Raw genomic sequence first — 23,692 nt, forward strand, 5'->3', positions numbered from 1 at the left:
GTGTTGCTGCTTTCAACAAACTATGCATATGTACTCCTAAGTTCGTCTGTTCCATTACATTCCCTAGTGCCCTATCATTCATTATTACATCCAACAATGGTTTGACTTTCCAAAACGCATTACCGCACACTTATCTGTATTGAAATCCATTGCCACTCCTTGGGCCACTTACAAAACTGATTAAGGTCAGTCTGTAATTTATGATAACCTTTACTATCAACAAAACTTAAATTCATGGCATCTGCAAACTTTCTGATTAAGTCTTGTGCATCTACATCCAAATCATAATGAATTACAAGGGTCCAACACTGACCCCTGCAACATGCTACTAGTCACTGGCCTCCATTCTGCAAAACAACCTTCAACCAGCACCCTGTTTCTATCATCCAAGCCAATTTGGAATCTCCCTGGATACCATGGGACCTTACCTTCCAGATTATGCAGGACCTTGAAGTCCTAGCTAAAGTCTAAATCAGGGTTTCTCAATCAGAGTTCCATGAAAGGTCACAATTTTTAAAAACGCATTGTTTTTTGAACTTCACGCAACATGCTATGCCAGCACTCGCAATGGTGGGCAGTGACCGAGCAGTTACGTTACCAAGAGGTCTCTCAGCCCAGTATGGTAGTGCACAGTAGTATCGTGATTAATTGGTTGTCCATTCTCAGTTTTTGATGAAAGATGGGAGAGGCCATTAATAATTGATGAGTGCTGCATTGTATCGAGGGGTGGACTGTAGGCCTTTGAGGAACTTGAAGTGCATTTTACAAGCATTGAATGGACGTGCCCAACTTGGGCTGTGATGCCAGCCTCTCCCTTCTGAATTACCTCCCCCAACTTCCCCTTACAAGCCCCGACTGACTTATTGGAGGGAAATTTTCATTCTAAAGAGGTGATTTTTTAAAAAATATATAAAACATGTCATAACTCATCAGAACCTATTACCCAGAAAAGGGGGGGGGGGGGGAAATCACACGGTTGGTGAGAAACTAATAATATCAGCATGTAAACAGTGGGTAAAATGCTAGGACAAGATGCAGTATGAGAAATTGAAAAGGTTTCACTCTCAATCAGTACTAAAAGTTTATGTATTGATGACGTCACATGACACAGAAGAGGTTTGTACGATAAACTGAGAAACAAAAGTTTTTCTAACCATGTTAATGAGTTAACAGATTTCACTCAAATGTCATGCTGCAAGATGACATTTGTAAGATTTGTAAACAGTGAAATTCAAGAAAACTTTCTGTTGCAAAGAGCTGCGGAAAGGAGCAAAAGCCAAGATATATTTAATGTTTTGTCTTCATATCTGTAAATAAAATGTCTGTCTTGGAGGAACTGTGCTGGCATCTGTATCGATGGTGCCCCAATGGTTGGCTCCATGAGAGGTTTCATTTCTTTTGTAAAAGTTGACACAACACGCTGCTTTCTTCAGGTGTTGATGTCAAAAACTCTTGGAGGTGAAATGCAAAAGTTCTAGATGATGCTACAAAAAAAAGGTTAACTTTATCATACAAAGACCAGTTCATTCAAGAATGTGTTTTTTTTTTAAAAACTGAAAATCTGGACAAAGAGCACAGCAAACTCCTGCTACACACAGAAATCCAGTGGCTTAGCAGAGGAAGAGTTCTCAACAGGGTGTTTGAGCTAAAAGGTGAATTGCAGGAATACTTTCAAGAAAATATTAAGCCAGATTTTGCTGAGTGCTTTGAAGATGAAGAATGGCTACAGAAACTAGCCTACTTAGCCACACTTATATCAACCAGTTGAACAAGTGTCTGCAACGCCCCAGAGAAAATATTGACTTCAAGTGACAAAATTCTTGATTTAAACAGAAACTAACAACTTACTAATCATGCTAATGATATTTTATATATAATATATACAATTTACTTTTTTTAAAAAAAACAAGCGTTTCCTGAAAGCTGAAAATTTCAAGGGTTCCTTCAGGGCAAAAAGGTTGAGAGAGGCTTGCCTAAATAGACAATATTCACTATGCTATCTTTATCTACCCTTTTGGTTACCCCTTCAAAAATCTCAATAAAAGTTTGTTAAAAACTACTTCCCACTCCCAGAGTTTGTCTATCCAAATATCAGAAGATCCTTTCCCTCAGATTACCTTTCAGTAACTTCCCCACTACTGATGGCAGGCTGTCCAGCCTGTAGTTGCCTGGCTTGAAAATTACTAATTAGTCAAACTTATTTTCAGAAAAACTGAAACAATCTTATGCTGGTTACACATAGTCTAAGCTGGGCTAGCCTACCACAAACTCAAATCACTGAATTTAAAAGGCAGTGGAAGTTATTTTGCTGTGTTCCAGACACAAATAGCAGTTCACAGGTTTAACCAAACTTTTGAAAGTTGAAGTCAAAGGCCAAGGAAATTTGGGCCTCCTAGCTTTATTGAAGAGATCTTCATGTCTACCATTTTGCATACATTACTGCTCATACAAAGTTCAAGTAAATGCTTTTGACACAAAAATTGTTAGCTATTTCTGCAGCTACATAATTACAGTTACACAAATACTGGATAAACAAGATCACCTCTCTGGTGTTACATTATTTGAAGAGAGTATCTGATTGGTTAACTCTTATCTACAAATTTGACTGGAATGCTTATTTATTGAGATACAGCACAGAACAGGCCTTCCTACCCTGAGACGCACTGCCCAGCAATCTCCCAATTTAATTCTAGCCTAAACACTGGACAATTTACCAATTAACCTACCATTTGTACATATTTGGACTGTGGAAGGAAATCAGAGCACCTGGACAAAACTCTCACGGTCATGGGAGGAACTTACAAACTCCTTATAAGCAGAATTGAACTTGGGTCGCTGGTATTCCAAAGGGTTGGGCTAACCACTAGGCCACCACATTACCTCAGTTTCTCATCTTTGAGTATAAATAGAGCTGATCATGAGGTGACACCTTCTTTACCTCTCTTCCTCCTGCTCCTATGCTCTGCTGCAGTTACTCTCATTTTCAATTCTTTGTTCTATTAATGCTTAAAATGAGACTGTGGCCTGCAACAGGACCAGCTGTGACTCGCTTCATGCTGTGAACTCAGTTTTGTGAACTTTAGTTCTGAATGGCACTCGTTTACTTTGTATTGTTTGCACAATTCGTTTTTCTGCATGGGTGTTTGACTGTCTTTTTTTTAAATGGGTTCTAATGGGCGTCTTTGTTTTGTGGCTGCCTGTAAGGAGATGAATCTCAAGGCCGCTTATAGCATAAACACTTTAATAATAAATGTTTTTTTGATCACTGAGAAAATACTCTTGATTTTTTAGATATTCAAACATTCTTTAGAGTTTGACTTGTAAATATTAAACAGACAAATATTCCTATTTCTTAACGAGTGCAGAACTTAAACCATTACGTGGCTCATTCTGCAAGCGATCCAGTTAATTACTTTAACAGCCGTTGTTCAATAAAATGGAAGCTGGCTGCTGGGATTAGAAGAATTCTGAAATGGAAAGCTGCCACCACTTGCAATAATTTCTTCCCTTTCCACCCAAACCTTTTACTCACACCGACATGTACAACAATCATCAGTGATGAAGCAGACAATAAAGTGAAGTGGTAGCAATTCACAGTTATACAACATTGAAACTGGCCCTTCGGTCCATGACATCCATGCCCACCCAGAGCTAGTTCAACTTGTGTGTTTAACCCTTTCCTTCCAGGCTTTTCAGCTCAATGTACCTGCCTAAATGCCTTTTAAATGTAATGGGCTCACCCTCCACCACTTCCACATTCCATATACCCACTGCCATCTCCGAAAATCTATACAAGTTATTAAGATGTGACTCGTGGAGTCAAAAGGGTTGTAAATGTTGGTATTTCAGTTTGAAACTCTTCATCAGCACAGGGAATCAGATTTAATATCACCAGCGCATGTCATGAAATGTATTGTTTTGCAGCATAAGTACTAGGCAACACATAATGAAAATATAAATTTAAATTAGTGCAGTAACCAAAACTCAGGACACAGACAGTCTAGAGAAGTGAGGCAAACATGGCATCAACTTCAAGTACCCTGTACAGACTACAAACAAGGGTGTTTGCTGTCTTGAAGCAAATTAGGGTGGATAAATCCACAGGCCTGACCTGACAAGGTGTTCCCTCGGACCTTACAGGAGGCAAGTGCAGAGATTGCAGGGGCCCTAGCAGAGATAAAAGTACCACCAGAGTATTGGAGGATAGCTCATGTTGATCCACTGTTCAAGGACAGTTCTAAAATAAAGCAGGAAATTATAGGCCAGTGAGCCTGACATCAATAGTGGGAACGTTATTGGAAGGACTTCCAAGGGAGTGACTATACATGTATTTGGATAGACATGGACTGATTAGGGATAGTCAGCATGGTTTTGTGAGTGGCAGATCATGCCCAATCAATCTTAGTTCCCCCCCCCCCCCCCCCCCCAAAGGAAGTTACCAGGAAAGTGAATGAAGGCAAGGCAGTGGATGTTGTTTACATGGATTTTAGCAAGGCATTTGACAAGGTCCCACAAGGGAGGGTGGTCAAGATTCAGGGGCTCGGCATTCAAGATGAGTTAGTAAACTGGACTAGACATTGGTTTTGAGGGAGAAGTCGGAGGTAGTAGATGGTTGCCTCTCTGACTGAAGGCCTGACTAGTGGAGTGCCGCAGGGATCAGTGCTGGGTCCTTTGTTGTTTGTCATCTGTATCAATGCTTTGGATGTTAATGTGGTTAACTGGATCAGCAAGGCCATCATGACTTGCAGAGGGATCTGCATCAACTGGAAAAATGGGCTGAAAAATGGCAGACAGAATTTAATGCAGACAAATGCAAGTTATTATATTTTAGTAGGACCAACTAGGATAGGTCTTAAACAGCGAACGGTAGGGCACTGAGTAGTGTGGTAGAAAAAAGCCATCTGGGAATTCACTGAAAGTGGGGTCACAGGTTGGTACAATCATATAGAAAGGTTTTGGCCAAATGTCCTTCATAAAACAATGTATTGAGTACAGTAGATGCGATTTATGTTGAAGCTGTACAAGAATTAGGGAGGCCTAATTTGGAGTGTTCTGTGCAGTTTTGGTCACCTACCTACAAGAAAGATGTAGAAAGGCGTAGGCAAGATTGAAAGAGTACAGAAAAAATTTACAATGATGCTGGGTCTGGAAGATCAGATTTATATGGAAAGACTGAATAGGTTAGGGCTTTATACCGTCAATTATAGAAGACTGAGTGGAGAAATAATAGAGATACAAAACTATGAGGGACATAGGGTAAACACAAGCAGGCTTTTTCCACTGAGGTTGAATGGGACTATTAAGAGGTCATGGGTTGTGAAAAGTTAAAAAGTTTAAGTGGAACATGAGGGGCAACTTCTTCACTCAGGAAGTGAGAGTGTGGAATGAGCTGGCAGCACAAGTGGTGCATGGAAGCTCAATTTCAATGTTTAAAAGAAATTTGGAGAGGTACATGGATGGCAGAACGGAGGGCTACGGTCCTGGTGCAGGTCACTGGGAATAGGAATTTTCAATTGTTTGGTATGGTCTCCATTTAGAGGACCTGTTTCTCTGCTGTACTTTTTTTTTAATAGGGCGGAGCAAAGTGATGATGGCACTAAATGACGACTCCTCTGCTTGCATCTTCAGAAACAGCTCTGTTCCTATCTTTCATTTCCCTTTCAAGGGTTCTTCTGAAGACCCTGACCTGCAGTTACATTTTGATGTTGGTTCTTTGCAGGAATGGGCCAGGCCGCTTTTTGATATCCCAAGAACATGACCTGAAAGACTAGCACGCCTTCAGGATCCTGGATTTTCATGGCTCTAGAGACAGGCTGATTCAAGGCCAATGCGCCTGACTAAGGCGTCGTGGGAGAACACAGATCATCAGGAGCAGTGGGCCGTGTCCAGAGACTTGACCCTTGGCATCAACTGTCACGTAGACCTTGGAAAAAGCGACACAACAGACTTAATATTATAAATCAACAAAATGTTTGTTATGTCTCCCTTCTTGCTATGAAATGGGGACACCTCTCTCTCTCCCTTATTAAAGGGAGAGAGAGCCTGTGGTATGTCGAATTACGGGGTGAATGAGTAGTCTTTGTGGTACTGCAGCTCTGTGTCTTTATTGATGCTTTGCTGCATGCTAGAGTGCTCGGTGGGGGATGCCAATGCTTTTTTGCTGGTGGGGGTGGGAGGCTTTGCCTTGCTACTGCTTGTAGGGGACGGGGGAGCTTTGGGATTCTAACATTTAACTGTAAATCATTCTTTAGGACATTTCTGTTTTTGTGCATATTCGTGAAAAAGAATTTTGGGATGTATATTGCGTGCATTTCTCTGACATCAAATGTACTTATTCATTAAAGGAGAGAGGGAATGATGAAACAGGAGACAAATGTGAACGGTGGACAGAGATGGGGAGGAGTTGGGACCCAGAGGCAGGTATATGATGGATGGGGGCAGAGGAGTTTTCTAATTTTAGATATCCCTTCCTTCTCCCCACCCTGGCATCTCCCTATTGTCCCCATTCCAGCCCCCCCCCCATACCCTCATCATCCATCTTTAACCCTCACAAGATATAGGAGCAGAATTAGGCCATTTGACCCATCACATCTGGTTCACCATTTCATCATGGCTGATCCAATTTTCCACTCACCCTTGATCTCCTGCCTTGATCTCCCTGTATCCCTTCATGCTCTGACCAATCAAGCATCTATCAATCTCTGCCTTAAATATAAAGACATGCTCTCCATAACTGCCTGTGGCAATGAATTCCACAGATACATCACTCTCTGGTTAAACAAGTTCCTCCTCATCTTCATTCTAAAAGGACACTCCTCTATTCTGAGGCTGTCCCCTCTGGTCCAAGACTCTCCCACCAGAGGAAACATACTTTCCACATCCACTCTATCTAGACCTTTCATCATTCGATAGGTTTCAATGAGGTCACCCTTTATTCTTCTGAATTCTAGTGAATACAGGCCCAGAGCCATCAAGCGCTCTTCACATGACAAGCCATTCAATCCTGAAATCTCTTTCATGAACCTCCTTTGAACCCTCTACAGTTTCAGCAAGTAATTTCTAAGATAAGGGACCCAAAACTGTTCACAATGTTCCAAGTAAGGTCTCACCACTGCTTCAAAGTCTCAACATTACACCCTTGCTTTCATATTCTAGTCCTCTTGAAATGAATGCTAACACTGCATTTGCCTTCTGCACCAAAGACTCAACCTGCTTATTAACTTTCAGGGAATCCTGCACAAGGACTCTCAGGTCCCTTTGCACCCCAGTGTTTTGTATTTTCTCTCCATTTAGAAATGGTCAGCTCTTTCATTTCTTCTACCAAAGTGTATGACTGTACATTTCCCGACACTGTATTCCATCTGCCATTTTTTTGCCCGTTCTCCTAATCTGTTCAAGTACTTCTGAAGCCTCTCCATTTCCTCAAAACTACCTGCCCCTCCACCCGTCTTCATATCTACAAATTTTGCCATCAATTCTACCAAATTATTGACATTTAATGTGAAAAGAATCAGTTCCATCACAGATCCCTGTAAAAACATCACTAGTCACTGGCAGCCAGCTAGTACTTCATTCCCACTCAGCCTCCTGCCACTGCTTTAGCTATGCTAGAATCTTTCCAGTAGTACCATCAGCTTGTAGCTTGTTAAGCAGCCTCCTGTGTGACACCTTATCAAAGGCCTTCTGAAAATCCAAGCACACATCAACTGATTCTCCTTTGTCTATCCTGCTTAATTCTTTAAAGAATGCCAACAGATTTATCATGCAAGAATATCCCTTGAGGAAGCCATGCTGACTATGGCCTATTTTTAAAATCAGCAGACTAGGCAGCAACTATGGAAAAAAAGAACAGTCGATGCTTCGGGCCGAAAACCTTCGGCAGGACTGGAGAAAAAATGCTGAGAAGTAGATTTAAAAGGTGGGAAGTAGTAGATTTAAAAGGTGGGAAGTAGTAGATTTAAAAGGTGGGAAGTAGTAGATTTAAAAGGTGGGAAGTAGTAGATTTAAAAGGTGGGAAGTAGTAGATTTAAAAGGTGGGAAGTAGTAGATTTAAAAGGTGGGAAGTAGTAGATTTAAAAGGTGGGAAGTAGTAGATTTAAAAGGTGGGAAGTAGTAGATTTAAAAGGTGGGAAGTAGTAGATTTAAAAGGTGGGAAGTAGTAGATTTAAAAGGTGGGAAGTAGTAGATTTAAAAGGTGGGAAGGGAAGAGAGAAACACCAAGTGATAGGTGAAGCCTGGAGGGGGAGGGGTGAAGTCAAGAGCTGGATCCCTCCCCCTCCAGGTTTCACCTAATGTTTCTCTCTCCTCTCCCCACCTTTTAAATCTACTCAGCTTCCCCCCCCCCCCCCCCCACCCAGTCCTGTCAAAGGCTTTTGGCTCAAATGTCAACTGTTCTTTCTTCCATAGATGCTGCCTGGCCTACTGAGTTCCTTCAGCATTTTGTGTGTGTTGCTCAGATTTCTAACATCTGCAGATTTTCTCGTGTACCTCCAAGTACCCTGAGACCTCACCCTTAATAATCAACTCCAACATCTTTCCAACCACTGAGGCCAGACTAACTAGCCTATAGTTTCCTTTCTTCTGCCCCTCTCCCTTCTTGAAGAATGGAGAAACATGTGCAATCTTCCAGAACCATTCCAGACTCTAGTGATTCATGAAAGATCATTACTAATGCCTCCACAATCTCTGCAGCCACCTTTTTCAGAACACTGGAGTGCACACCATCTGGTCCAGGGTGACTTATCTGCCTTCAGACCTTTCAGTTTCCCAAGAACCTTCAGTCTTGTTATGGTAACGTCACACACATCATGCCCCCAACACCTGCTTCATCATACTGCTAGTGCTTTCCACAGTGAAGACTGATGCAAAATACATATTCAGTTCATCCACCATTTTGTTGTCCCCATTACTTCTTCAGCGGTCCAATATCCACTGTCTCCTCTTTTACACTTTCTGTATCTGAAGAAACTTCTGGTATCTTCTGTATTATTGGATAGCTTACTTTTGTATTCCATCTTTACCTTCTTAATGACATTTTAATTATCTTCTGTTGCTTTTTAAAAGCTTCCCAATCCTCTAACTTCACACAAATTTTTGCTCTATTATATGCCCTCTTTGGCTTTTATGTCAGCTTTGACTTCTCATTAGCTATGGTGCATCATCTTTCTTACAGAATACTCCTTCCTCTTTAGGATGTATACACCCTGTGCCTTCCAAATTGCTTCCAGAATTCCAGCCATTGCTGCTCTGTCATTCCAATCAATTGTGGCCAGCTCCTCTCTCATGTCTCTGTGATTCCCTTTCTCTACTGTAATTCTGATACATCCGACTTTAGCTTCTTCTCAAATTTCAGGGTGAATTTGACCACTTGCCCCCAAAGGAGACAACTCTGCACTGGCTCCTTAACCCTTTTTAGGGTCTCTAATCAATTCTGGTTCATTGGACAACAGCCAATCCAGAATAGCTGATCCTCCAGCGGGCTGTTCTGAAAAGCCATCTTGTGGGCATTCTAGAAATTCCCACTCCTGTAACCCAGCATCACCCCGATTTTCCTAACTGACCTGCATATTGAGGTCCCCCACGACTACTGTAACTGCCCCTTTTACATGCATTTTCTATCCCCCATTGTAATTTGTAGACCACATCCTTACTACTGTTTGGGGTCTGTATACAACTCCCATCAGGGAGTTTTTACCCTTGCAGTTCCTTAGCTCTACCCAAAAATTTTTAACACTATGTCACCACTATCTAATGATTCGATTTCTTTTTTTTTTAAACCAACAAAGCAATGCTGCACCCTCTGCGTTCCTATCTATGCATTCAAAACAACTGAGTATCCTTGGACATTAAGCTCCCAACTATAATCTTTCAGCCATGATTCGGTGATGCTACAACATACGTGCCAATCTGCAATTGTGCCGCAAGTTCATCTACCTTATTCCATATACTGCGTGCATTCAGATACAACACTTCAGTCCTGTATTCACCACTTTAGATTTTGTCGCACTATGATCAGCCTTCTGATTCCCAACTTGGTCTGAGGTCTTACCAACATCTGCCTCCATAATCTCTCCACTAATGGCTTAGCACTCTTGTTCCAATTCCTCTGCAACTCTAGTTGAAACCCCACCATGCAGCATAAACAAACCTTCCCACTAGGATATTACTGCCCCTCCATTGCAGATGCAAACCATCCCTTCTGTACAGGTCCCACCTTCCCCAGAAGAGAGACCAATGATCCAAAAAAATCTTATGCCCTCCTTCCAGGTATTAACTGTATAATCTTCCTAGTTCTAGCCTCACTAGCACAAGGAAGGGGTAGCAATCCTGAGATCACAACCCTGGAGGCCCTGCCCTTTAACTTAGCACCCAACTCCCTGAACTCCAAATGCAGAACCTAGTCATTCATCCTATCCAAGTCATTGGTACCTACATGGACCATGACGTCTGGCTATTCACTCTCCCACTTAAGAATTTTGAGGATTCAATCCGAAATGTCCCGGACCCTGGCACTTGGGAGGCAAAATACCATCTGGGAATCTTGTTCTCACACACAGAATCTCCTGTCAGTTCCCGTAACTAATAAATCCTCTAACACTACAGCATGCCTCTTCTTCCTTTCTGAGTCACAGAGGTAGACTCAGTGCCAGAGACCAGACCACTGTGGCTTTCCTCTGTTAGGTCACTCCCCTGCCCCTCTTCCCCACAGTGCTGTTGAGGGGGATGGCCACTCTGCACTGGCTCCTTAACCCTTTTACGATTATAAAGGTAGTTACACCCTGTGTCCTGCACCTTGGGTGTAACTACCTCCATGTCCCATCTATCACCCCTCAGCCTCCCAAATGATTGAGTCCATCCAGTTCCAACTCCTTAACGCGGTTTGTTAGAAGCTGCTGCTTGATGTACCTGTTGCAGTTGTAATGTCATGGATTCTGGAGTTTTCCCTGCTTTCCCACATCCCACAAGAGGAGCATTGCACTATCCTGCCCGACATCTCTACTGTCCTAGCCGAGCAGACATAAAGGGAAGGAGAAAAACTTGAGCTTTTCTTTCCTCTGCTTTCTGAGTGAAGCCTCGAAGAGTTAAAGCCTTTTTCTGAGTCTCTGCAATCTGTTAACAGCCACTGCACTTGCCCCTGCCTTCTTTTAATTTGCTCTTACTAATTCTTTTTTTTGGTAATTTTTTTTATTGAAGTTCATCATCAAACATTTCCATAAGATGTATTTCAGACATTGTACATATATATCATATCATATACATCACAAATCTCCACAAAGTATTTATCTGAGGAACACACTTATAGAAAGGAGTGGAAAGAAAAAAACAAGCAAAAGGAAAGAACTATGTACAAGTAGGGAGTGATTTATTTTTTTGTTTTACAACAGATTCATTGATTTGTGAGAATAAAATCAGGCCTATGAGGCATTATGTAGTTAAACCATTTTTCCCAGTATGAATCAAATTGTTCCAAATTGGATAAAATTCTCTTACATTTGATTGGATTTAATAGCCCATTTACATTAAAAGAAATGAATTTTACCTTGTCCTTAGACATCTGTATTTATCTGTCAATGTATCATTGAAATTAGAATAAAATTTAAATCGATCTACTCTCTGAACAAATAAGAACCAAGAAACGCAAATAATAACAAAAATGGCAACGAACGTGTGATTCCAAGGCTGAGGTCTCTAGTAGATGACCCTGCGTTGAGCTAGAGGAAATGTCTAGCTGTGGGGGATAACCCCTCCTACTTGTGAGTTGAGCGCCCCCATTGCAGTATTCATAAAAGTCAGTGAACAAATCCATTACACAGAAAAGATTTCCCTGTGTACTATATATATATACACACACACACACACACACACATATATACATACATACATATATACACACACACACACATATTACATACATATATATATTCTCATTTTGGTGGGGAAAAAGGAGTAAGTGAGCAAATAAGAAATAACAACTAAGTAATATAAAATCCACATTATAATAAGTATTTCTCGAGATAGGTATACCACCGTGTACTTCTGCTTTCATTTAGCTTCTCAACATTTTTAAAAATATTATTTCTTTATTGAATTTTAGAAATTACAAGAATAAATGTAATAATGAAATGGTAAGTATATTAACCCTCCCCCCTCCCCTTAACCCTCCCCCCTTAACCCTTATCTAAAGAAAAAGAAAAAAAAAAGAAAGAAAAGAGAAGAAAGATTGCCTGGATATCGGAGGATCCCCACATGTTCCATGGAGTTCAAAATAATTGATACTTATTTTCACTTTCCCCAATTACTATAATTTTATCTTCAAAGGACCTATGTATCTAATCCTATCTTTCGTAAGTATGGTGACCAAATTTTCAAAAATATCTCATATTCATTTCTTAAATTATACGTAATTTTTTCAAGTGGAATACAACTATGTATTTCATTATTCCAACGATCCATAGTTAAATTTAAATCAGATTTCCAAGTTACTGCAATAACTTTTTTGGCTACTGCCAAAGCAATTTTTATAATTTTTTTCTGATACTTATTCAATTTAAATTTCATTATTGTCCCTTCAATGTCAATAAAAATAGCAATGGAGTATGTGGAATTTGTACTCCAATAATTTGTTCCAATAAAAATCTTAAATTAATCCAAAATGGTTGAATTTTAGAACAAGACCAAGTAAAATGTAAAAAAGTACCAATTTCTTGTTTACATCAAAAACATTGGTCATATTTGAATTTAATCTTTTTATTTTCTGTGGTGTTATATATAATTGATGTAAAAATTATATTGTATTAATCTAAGTCGAACATTTATTGTATTTCTCATACTATCAGAACATAATCTTGACCAATTTTTTCCATCAATTTTAACATTCAGATCAGATTCCCATTTTTGTCGATTTATGAATTCCTAATTTAATTGTCTGCTTTTGAATCAAATTATACATACAAGATGTAAATTTTTTAATTTTTCCTTTCTGAATTAATATTTCTATTTCACTAGGTTTTGGTATCAACATTGTTTGTCCCAGCTTTTCTCGTAAATAAGCTTTTAATTGAAAATAACAGAAAAGAGTGTTATTTGATATTTTATATTTATTTTTTAATTGATCAAACAACATCAATGTACCTCCTTCAAAACAGTCACCTATATACTTAATCCCCTTTTGAAACCAATTATGTAAAAGTTTATTATCCATTGTGAAAGGAATAAGCCAATTTTGAATTAAAGTCCTTTTTGCTAATAAAGATTTCTTTATCTCATCATCCATATTTACCTTATTCCATAAATCAATCAAATGTCTTAATATAGGAGATTCTTTTTTTCCCCGTATCCATTTGGATTCCCATTTATATACAAAATCTTCTGGCGTATTTTCTCCTATCTTATCTAATTCTATTCTAATCCATGCCGGTTTTTCTTCATCAAAAAAAGATGCAATAAATCTAAGTTGATTTGCTTTATAATAATTCTTAAAGTTTGGAAGTTGTAACCCTCCTAAATCAAATTTACATGTCAATTTTTCCAATGATATTCTTGACATCTTTCCTTTCCAAAGAAATTTCCTTACATATTTATTCAGTTCTTGAAAAAACTTCTGAGGTAATTGTATTGGTAGAGTTTGAAATAAATATTGCAATCTAGGAAATATATTCATTTTTACAACATTAACTCTACCTATTAATGTTATTGGTAATATCATCCATTTATCAAGATCTTCTTTTATTGTTTTTAATAATGGCAAATAATTTTGTTTATATAAATTTTTTTACATCATTATTAACTCTAATACCTAAATATTTTATCCCATTTATTGACCATCAAAATTGAGTTGCTAATCGACATTGATTATAATTTCCTTTGGTAAGGGGTAAAATTTCACTTTTATCCCAATTTACTTTATAACCCGATACTTCCCCATATTCTTCCAATCTAAAAGATAATCTTTGCAAAGATTGCAATGGGTTTGTTAAGTAAATCAAAACATCATCAGCAAATAAGTTAATCTTATATTCTTCTTGATTAACTCTAAAGCCCCCAATATCTGAATCTGTTCTAATTAATTCAGCTAATGGTTCTATTGTCAATACAAATAAAGCAGGTGATAAAGGGCAGCCTTGTCTAGTTGACCTCGTTAAACAAAATGGTGTTGAAATCTGACCATTTGTAACTACTTCAGCTTGAGGATTAGTATTTAAAATTTTAATCCATTGTATAAAAGATTTTCCTAATTCATATTTTTCCAATACCTTAAATTAAAAATCCCATTCCAATCTATCAAATGCTTTTTCTGCATCCAAAGCAACTGCCACACTCATTTCCTCTCTTTTTTGTGCCAAATGAATTATACTAATTAACCGGGTTATATTATCCATTGATTGTCTATTTTTAATAAAACCTGTTTGGTCCATATGTATTAATTTTGGTAAATATTTAGATATTCTATTAGATAAAATTTTTGCTATTATTTTATAATCTGTATTCAACAAAGAAATAGGCCTATATGATGCTGGTTTTAAAGGATCTCTATCTTTTTTTGGCAGTACAGTTATGATCGCTGTTAAAAAAGATTGTGGGAGTTTATGCATTCTTTCCACTTGATATATTAATTCCATAAAAGGAGGAATTAATAAATCTTTAAATTTTTTTATAAAACTCAGGAGGAAAACCATCTTCTCCTGGAGATTTATTACTCTGAAGTGATCCTAAAGCTTCTTCAACCTCTTTTAATGTAAAAGGCATATCTAATCCTTTCTGTTCTTCGAAATTTAATTTTGGAAGGGTTATTTGTGATAAAAATTTATCTATCTCAGTAATCTTATTTTTTGATTCTGATTGATATAGTTCAGTATAAAATTTTTTAAAAGTTTCATTAATTTCTAAAGGCTTATAAGTAACCTTATTTACACTTGTTCTAATTGCATTTATTGTTTTAGAAACTTGTTCTGTTTTCAACTGCCAAGCAAGAATTTTGTGATCTTTCACCTAGTTCATAATATTTCTGTTTAGTTCTCATAATTACTTTTTCTGTACGATATGTCTGAAGTGTATTATATTGTAATTTTTTGTTAACAAGTTGTCTTCGTTTTTCTTCTGCCATGTGTCTTTGAGATTCTTTTTCTAACTTTATATCTTTTTCCAACTGATCTATTTCTGCTGCGTATTCCTTCTTGATTTTAGATGTATAACTTATAGTCTGACCCCTTAAATATGCTTTCATCGCTTCCCATAATACAATTTTATCCTCTACTGAATGTAAATGTGTATCCAAAAAGAACTGAATTTGTTTTTTCATAAAATCACAAAAATCTTGATGTTTTAATAAAATTGAATTAAATCTCCATCTATAAATCGATTCCTCCTTATCCATCATTATCATTGTCATTATCAAGGGAGAATGATCTGATAGTATTCTTGCTTTATATTCCACACTTTTCACTCTATCTTGAATAAGTTTTATGTCTATTTGAATAAAATGAATAATCTCTCTCTCTTGGATTCATTTTTCTCCATATATCAATCAGGTTTAAATCTTTCATTAATGATAAAGTTAATTTTGTTACTTTTGATTTTGTAGCAACTTTAGTTGACCTATCCAAAACTGGATCCAAACAAAAATTAAAATCTCCACCTATTAATATTTTATCATGTGCATCAGCCAATTTCAAAAAGACTTCTTGTATAATTTTTGTATCATTTTCATTTGGTGCATAAATATTCATAAAAGTCCATAATTCTGAAAAAAATTGACAATGTATAATTACATATCTCCCCCCAGACTCAATTATTACATTTTGTATTTTAATTGGTAAACTTATTAACCAAAATTGCAACTCCTCTCGATTTTGAATTAAATGAAGCTGCAATAACATTTCCAACCCAATCTCTCTTTAATTTCTTATGTTCTGTTTCTGCTAAATGCGTTTCTTGTAAAAAAAAAGCTATATCTCCTTTCATTTTCTTAATATATGTTAAAACTCTTTCTTTTCACAGGTCCATTAATTCCATTAACATTAAAACTTAATAAATTAAGCAAATTAGTCATTCATAATACCTTGGGAACTCTTTAAAATTCTCCATGTTGCTATGAGTCTCTCCCCAACCATCCAGGCAAAAAAGAAAAATATGAAAAAGATAACTAATATATAAGAAAAAAAATACCCCCCCACTAATGTTGCGAATGAAAAGAACACAACATTACCCCCCCCCCATCTTACGGGTCATGGCAATCGCCATGATTGTTCACGTGAAACTCGCAGCCGTCGATCAGGAGCTCCTCCAGCTCCCCCGCAAAAAGAAAGAAAAAAAAACATATATATATATTAATGAAGAAAAAAAAAGAAAATAATTAATATCTCTACTCCCAATTAATTCTCCTCGTCTATTTTTTCTTTATAAATGTCCATCAAGTCCAACCTTATTTCAATCTTCATCATGTCCATTTCATTTCTATAATTCATTAGCCCTCTTCATGAACATCGGGTAGTTCTTGTACAAATTTCTCCGCTTTCCGGTAGTCAACAAAAAAAACTTTTCTCCATTTTCCAGAAAAATTATCAATTTTGCTGGGTAGCTCAATAAAAATTTATAACCCTTTTCCCATAAAGATTTTTTCACTGGATTAAATTCTTTCCGCCTCTTCAGAAGATCGTAACTTATGTCTGGGTAAAAAAAAACTCTTTTCCCTTTTATTATCAATGGCCCTTTTCTCTCTTTGGCACCCTGAGTAGCTGCCTTCAAGATCATTTCTTTATCTTGATACCTTAAGCATTTTATCAAAATTGATCTTGGATTTTGATCTTGTTGAGATCTTGGTCTTAAAGCTGTGTGCTCTTTCAATTTCAATTTCTTGACTTCCTTCTTTCATTTCCAAAATTTTCGGAATCCAATCTTGAAAGAATTTTATTGGATTTTCTCCCTCTGTACCTTCCATAAGACCAACAATTTTAATATTATTTCGTCTACTAGAGTTCTCAAGCGCATCCATTTTTTCAAGCATCCGTTTTCTTTCTGCTATCCAGACAGAATTATCATTTTCTATTTTTTCAGTATTTTCTTCCACTTTTACTTCCATCTCTTTAACTTCTTTCTCCATCTTCTTTTGTTTTTCCACCACATTATCAAGTGTATTCTGTATCCTTTTTATATCTGTTCTTATAGCTTTTAATTCATTCGTCATATCTATTCTTGTAGCTTTCAATTCATTCATCATATCTATTCTTGTAACTTTTGATTCTTTTATCATATCTGCTCTTATAGATTTTAATTCATTCATTATATATCTCAGGATATCTTTTATGTCTCCTTTAATCTCTTTCTTCTTTTCCTTTTCTTCCTCCTCCGAATTTCCCAAAGAGTCTGTGTCTCCTTCCGATTCCGATCCAATTTCACTTCCAGCCATAGTTAGGCTTTGTAGTTCTGTTGATATCTTCCCATAGATACTTTCGCACATGCGTTCCTTCCGTTTCTTCTTAGAGACCGCCGACATTGCTACAACTTCCTTCCCCTCATCATCCGAAGTACCGTGCACTTCGCCGGGAGGAGATCCAACTTGAGTCTGATGCTTCACCGAAGCGGTTAGGCCTTTTTCCCCCACCGATTTGCGCAGTCTTCGAAGTAATAGCTTTCTTCTGTTTCAGTTTAGGAGCCATATCAAAAGATATTCCCAAGTTGCTTATAAGTAATTTCTAATAGATATTAGTTAACTCTTCTTCATTTAAACCCTATTTCATTACTTTTTACGAGGGAGCTGGATTTCCAACGTCTCGACCCTACGTCATCACGTGACGTCCCCACCTCAACATTTTTAAAGTTAGCTAAACCTTATGGCTTTTTTGAAGGGGTTGAGGACTGTCTTTGGGAAACTCCCGGTCTCTTCCTGATTATATTTCTCTCGGCCTCCTCCCATCTCCTGCCTTCTTGATTCTCGCACTATTTCCCAAGCAGAGCGGGGTAATTCCTCAGTCAGGCTTTCCCTCATTTTGGTCATGCTGACGGGCAACCCTCTGGCCTTCATGTCTGTAGTCGCCTCCTCCACTGTCTGGTACAACTGCGTCCCATTGTCATAAAACACTCAAAGTTTAGCAGGGTACGGAGTTTGAAATCTAATCTTCTTTTGCTTTAGTACTCACTTTACTTCGGAGTATTCTTTGCATTTCCTCAGGACCGCCGGGGGGGGGGGTAATCTTGGTCGAAATATATTAATTTATCATCCAAAAACACTCTCTTCTTACCCCAGGCCCTTCGTTGAATCTCCGCCTTGGTGCTATACCGAAGGAATTTGATTATTATTGAGTGTGGCTTTCTATCCTGGGTAGGTTTCGGGACGAGCGCATGGTGGGCTCTTTCGACTTCCAGCTTCATAGCCGAGGGAAGATCCAGCACGTCCCGCAGTAACTTTCCGACAAACTCCGTCATAGACGAGCCCTTCGCTCCTTCGGGAACATTGTAGATTCTCATATTTTTCCGCCGTGACCTTCCCTCCAGGTCAAGCAGTTTACCTTCTTGGTGATGTAATATTTTTATTGTCTTATTCAGTATCCATTCCACGTTTTGAACTTGATCTTCCACCTTCTCAACTCGAGTCTCTGCCACTGCTATTTTTTGATTGACGCTGGCGAGCTCTGACTTAATATCATGGAGCTGCTGTTTTACATCTTTCTGGATTACCTCATTATCTCTTTCAGGATTTCGAACATATTCGCTGCTTCGCCTGAACAAGGCCCAGTGTTCGCCTCGCTAGCACACGGTCGGGTCGGCGAGCCGCTCGCTACACTCCTCTCGGTCGCAGGCTCCGCAGTGTCACTTTTTAAATTTCCATTCCTTTTCCCCATTCTTGCCCCTCTTTTCAGTTCAAATATTTTTCAAGAAATATTATATTTGATGGGTTAACAGGGCTTAATATGCATTTTTCTGGAGGAGCTAGTGACTTAAGCTGCCATTCTCGACGATGACATCACCGGAACCTCTGCTCTTACTAATTCAATTCTAAATACCGACTGGCCACTGGTCAAAGCTCTATTACACAACTGCCTTCTTTCCCTGTTCCAACCATCGACTACATGCAAAATTCACTCTCAGGTTTCCTTCTTTTTCCTTTCCCCATCTAGTTTTGGTTCTAGCTGCCACTGACTTCTCTCCAAATGGTTCCATTACCACCTCAGAGTGTCACACTGGTATTCATGTTTACCTCCCTTCAGCAGCTGAACACCTTTACTCTCCTGTTGCCTTCTCCACCGCATGCCAACTACCTCCATTTCCCCATGACCATCCACCACGCACCCTCTCTCAACCTCACCCCCCCCCAACCTATCCATCATCCCTCACCCCTCCACCTGCCTTACTACTCCCCCTCTCCTCTTTATACTGACCATGTCCCGGGGGGGGGGGGGGGGGGATGAGGGGGCAATGTCTAATGAGAAAAAGCTAATTTTAAGGCAATTGGAGGAAAGTGAGGACTTTAAAAAAAAAAAAAAAATATATATATATATATATATATATACACACACACAGTGGTGGGTGTCTGTGGAATGCCAAGGGTGATGCTAGAGCCAGATACATGCATTAAGAGACTCTTAGATAGGCACATGGATGATACAAAAATGGGTATGTGGAAGAGAAGGGCTAGATTGTTTTTAAAGTAGGTTAAGAGATCAGCACATCATGAGCTGAAGGGCTTGTACAGTGCTGCACACATTATTCTGCCTCTGGAGGCCCTTGGGCTCTATATATGGCTGATGAAAGAACGTAAAATTTAGGAACAGAATTAGGCAATTTAGCTCACTAAAAAGGTCAAAGGGGCCTGTATTGTCCTAAATAAAGTAGAAATGTACATTGAGCCATACCTGGATCTGCTGTGGTTGCTGTTGGATCTGGTGCTCCTGCTGTTGTACAGTTGATGTGACCGGACATGCAAGCTCAAGCAGGGAGCCAGCCACCTCAGTGCTGTCTGTGTAGATGCAGTTGCCACCCTGCTGATACACAGTCATGGTGGTCTGCTGGAATTCCTGCAACGCTTCCGGCCCTTTTGCAGCCAGTGACTCCAAGAACTCCTTCATTCTGTGCTGGGGGATAGTGCGTGCTTTCAACCGAATGTACTCTTCAAACGACATAGCGTTATCCAATGAATTATTCATGGTTACAGTTTACCTGTAATCCTAAACAAAGGTTTAACAAACATTAAAACATAATAAATGTGCTAATATCAATTCCCCTCATCCAAGCCACACTCCTTGAAGATCAATATACTTCTGGGTTCCCAAAAGACAGGACTGCAAAAAGATGGTAAAAAAAAACTGGCCCAAGGCATCAGTCTCAGGATTTTAATGTGAAATGCTTGTTGAAAGAAAAGCTGCAGTAACTCAGTTTAAAAACAAATTCATAGGTTTTATAAGACTTTGGTCAGACCACACTTGGGATTGTGAACCATTTTGGGCTCCTTGTTTCAACGAAGAATGTGCTGGCATATGGAAGGTCCAGAGGTGGTTCACAAAAATGATCCTGGGAATGAAAGGGGTTAACCTTCATTCCATCTGTCTGACCTTTACTAATCCTTTCAAAGTACTTCACTCATCAGTAAATCTCACCTTTCACTGCTCTGCCCCCCTCACTAACATCATCCTGCAAGAGTGCTGACCTCATTGTTAACACCACCAACCCATGGTAATCATGGTCACAGGCTTTCAAAGACTGAAGCAATTCTCCACCCTCTGCTCATCATTACCAAGCCAGCTTTGGTTCCAATATGCCCCGAATCCCAGGGGCTCCAACACATTTAGATCAGTTTCATGGGAAATTAATCAAGGTCTGTCTTGAAGAAATGTCTAATTATAATATTGGAAGTATCATTTTATTTACAGATACAGTGCAGTAACTGACCAATGAGCCTGTCCTGTGCCACGCAATGTGACTGCTTAACCTACCTACTGGTAAATCCTCAGATTGGGAAAGGCAGGAGCATCCAAAGGAAACCCACATGGAGAATGGGTTTGTACAGAGAGGGTGTACAAATTCCTACAGATAGCAGTGGGTTGCTGGCACTGTAAGTAAGTGTTACGATACACAAGTTCAAGTTTAATTGTCATTCAACCATACATGAATACAGCCAAATAAAACAGTGTTACTCCATGCTGCCCTTTTATAGAGCAGCTGATAAGGGAAGGTGAATGAGTAGAAACGGAAAAATGACGTACTGAAGTCAATGATAATGAGAACATTTCACTGTTCAGATACAGAGTTAGCAATGGGAAGTCTTTAAATTGAGGACAATTCAGCAACAAGCTGGAAAATAAATGCACAATCCACAGATTCAACACAACAGTACAAAGCAACTGGTGGATGAGTAGATGAAAAATCATGGAGAATGAGAAATGTTATATTTTGGTAGGAAGAATAAGGAGGGGCATTACAAACTGGAAATCACATGCTTCCTGCAGCAAGGTATCAGAATGCATAATACTCCAACTGAGGTCTAACCAGTGATTTATACAAGTGTAACATGATATCCCAACTCCTCCACTTACAAGGGCAAGCACAGACTATGTGGGCTGAATGGCCTTGTCCTGCGGAATCACCATTCTGTGATTCTAACCTCCTAGATTTCTAGGAGTTCAATAAACTCCTAGAATAAACCAGTTTCTTGCTCCTTCAAAAAAAAGTTTTGTGTTTTTTTTTTACAAGTGATTTGCATGCTCTAGATTCCTGTACTTGCTAATTAAACAGTCCAAGAATTGTGTTTAACTTCGTAGTAGATAGCAATTCTCAGATGTTTCTTACTTAAAAGGCTTTCAATACAAAAATGTCAAAGACAGATTTTCAAGAGTTTCAGTAAACATGCTACAGTTTGTGCATGAAAAGATGCACAAGAGTGCCTTGCTGCACCAATTAACCAAAGCACTCCACATCTCAATGCTTCCACCTACATGGAGACCTTGCACTGACCAGGTTATCTGATTGTTTAATGGACTGAGAATTAAAAGGAGAGCATGTTTACTCTGCCCTGCTTTGTGTTAAATTCTATGTTCCACTATGACTATTCGGTCTGTCACAATGTTAAAATGTTCAACGCTCAGGAGGGTGGACAGGTTTAATTTGCCACATGAAGGAACTTAATTAAATACCTTACATTGATTAGGAAGCCACCTCAGAAAAAGGAACCAGGAACAGTGGAAAGCTTGTAGCATGTTCAGGTGATTGACAGTAATATTGAGGAGAGCCTGAAAGCAGAGCATACAGTCTGTGACAACCAAGATGCCAATTTAGACTAATCCCACCTGACTGTTCACATACCCAAATACTGCTACTGTATCTGCTTCCACCACGTTCCAGGGACCTAGCACTCTAAAACCATTACCCTGCACATCTTTCAACTTTCCCCCACTCACAGAAAACCCTCTGGCATTTGATATTTTCATCTTAGGCAAAAGGCTGACCCAAGATAAGAAACCTTTATTTATCCCATAGGAAATTAGTGTTGCAAGGTTGCTCAGTCAGATAAACAAAATGTAAGCATTAAGGTACAAAAAAACCCCAAAATGTTCATTAAACAGTGCAAAATACAGACGTGCAATGAAACCATTGAGCGACCTATGCGGCAGTAGGGGTGATGGGCTTAAATAATTAGAATAGTAAGCAGTTATGAGGGCCACAGGATACACCTCCATTCTCAACCTGCCCCCTCTTCCCATCTCCCCAACAGGAGAGGTGATATATTGAGGGCAGGACAATGGATACATATACTTTGACTAAGGAAAACTTTCAACAAGGTTCCTCGTGGTAGGCTGATTCACAAGTTTAACACACAAAATCCATGGTGACTTTGTAAACTGGATGAAACATTCATAGACAAACTTGGATTGTTTTTTCTGCAGCAGCAGCAGCTCAGCATGGATAGGGTGAGTCAGAATATTTCCCCCCTCCCCCCAGTGTAGATTTGACAAATACTGGAGGGCATAGCTTTAAGGAGAAAGGGGGAAACTTAAAAGGCATAAAAACAGAGTGCTAGGTACCCAGTATGTGCTATCAGGGGTAGTGGGATTGGGGGTGGGGGAGTAATGGACCAAGAACGAGGCGGGGACTGGAGGGGCAATATAGACCTTGGATGGGGCAGGGGAGACGTGGACCCTGAACAGGTGGCTTTACTTGGATTTCCAGAACCATTTGAGAAACACAGAAAAACTACAAATACAAGCCCTTCGGCCCACAATGCTGTGCCAAACATGTACTTAATTTAGAAATTACCTAGGGTTACCCATAGCCCTCTTTCTAAGCTCCATGTACCTATCCAGGAGTCTCTTAAAAAACCCTGTTGCATCCGCCTCCACCACCATCACCAGCAGCCCATTCCACGCACTCACCACTCTGTGTAAAAAAAAACTTATGCCTGACATCCCTTCTGCACCCATTTCCAAGCACCTTAAAACTGTGCCCTCTCATGTTAACCATAAGATGCCACTTAAAAGACTTATCTGTAAGATAAGGATGCATAGAGTTGGGGGTGATAGAGGATTGTCTAATAGAAAGCAAAGAGTTGGGATACATGGGTGTTACTCCAGTTGGTAATTATGAGTGGTGTGCCACAGGGGTTGGTGCTGGGCCTGCAACTGTTCATGATATTCAGTAACAATCTGTAGTGTATCTTAGTTTGCTGATGATACTAAATTGAGTGGAAAAGCAAATCATGCAGAACATA

The 23,692-nt window shown here is 39.0% G+C and overlaps 1 protein-coding gene across 4 annotated transcripts in view; it reads right to left on the bottom strand.

The window, feature by feature from the left end:
* LOC140741682 (transcriptional regulator QRICH1-like) overlaps positions 1-23,692 on the bottom strand; it is a 65,226-nt gene that overhangs the window by 28,713 nt on the left and 12,821 nt on the right. For 2 of the 4 annotated variants that reach the window (XM_073071954.1, XM_073071956.1), the window contains exon 2: positions 19,848-20,159. In XM_073071954.1, the coding sequence (XP_072928055.1) occupies positions 19,848-20,138 (291 nt within the window). In that variant the 5' untranslated portion in view covers positions 20,139-20,159. Of the gene's footprint in view, positions 1-19,847; positions 20,160-22,121; positions 22,218-23,692 lie in introns of all 4 variants that reach the window. The other 2 variants (XM_073071955.1, XM_073071957.1) reach the window with 2 other exon arrangements.

Source organism: Hemitrygon akajei, chromosome 19 (assembly GCF_048418815.1).
Source record: "Hemitrygon akajei chromosome 19, sHemAka1.3, whole genome shotgun sequence".
In the NCBI taxonomy this organism is placed as follows: Eukaryota; Metazoa; Chordata; class Chondrichthyes; order Myliobatiformes; family Dasyatidae; genus Hemitrygon; species Hemitrygon akajei.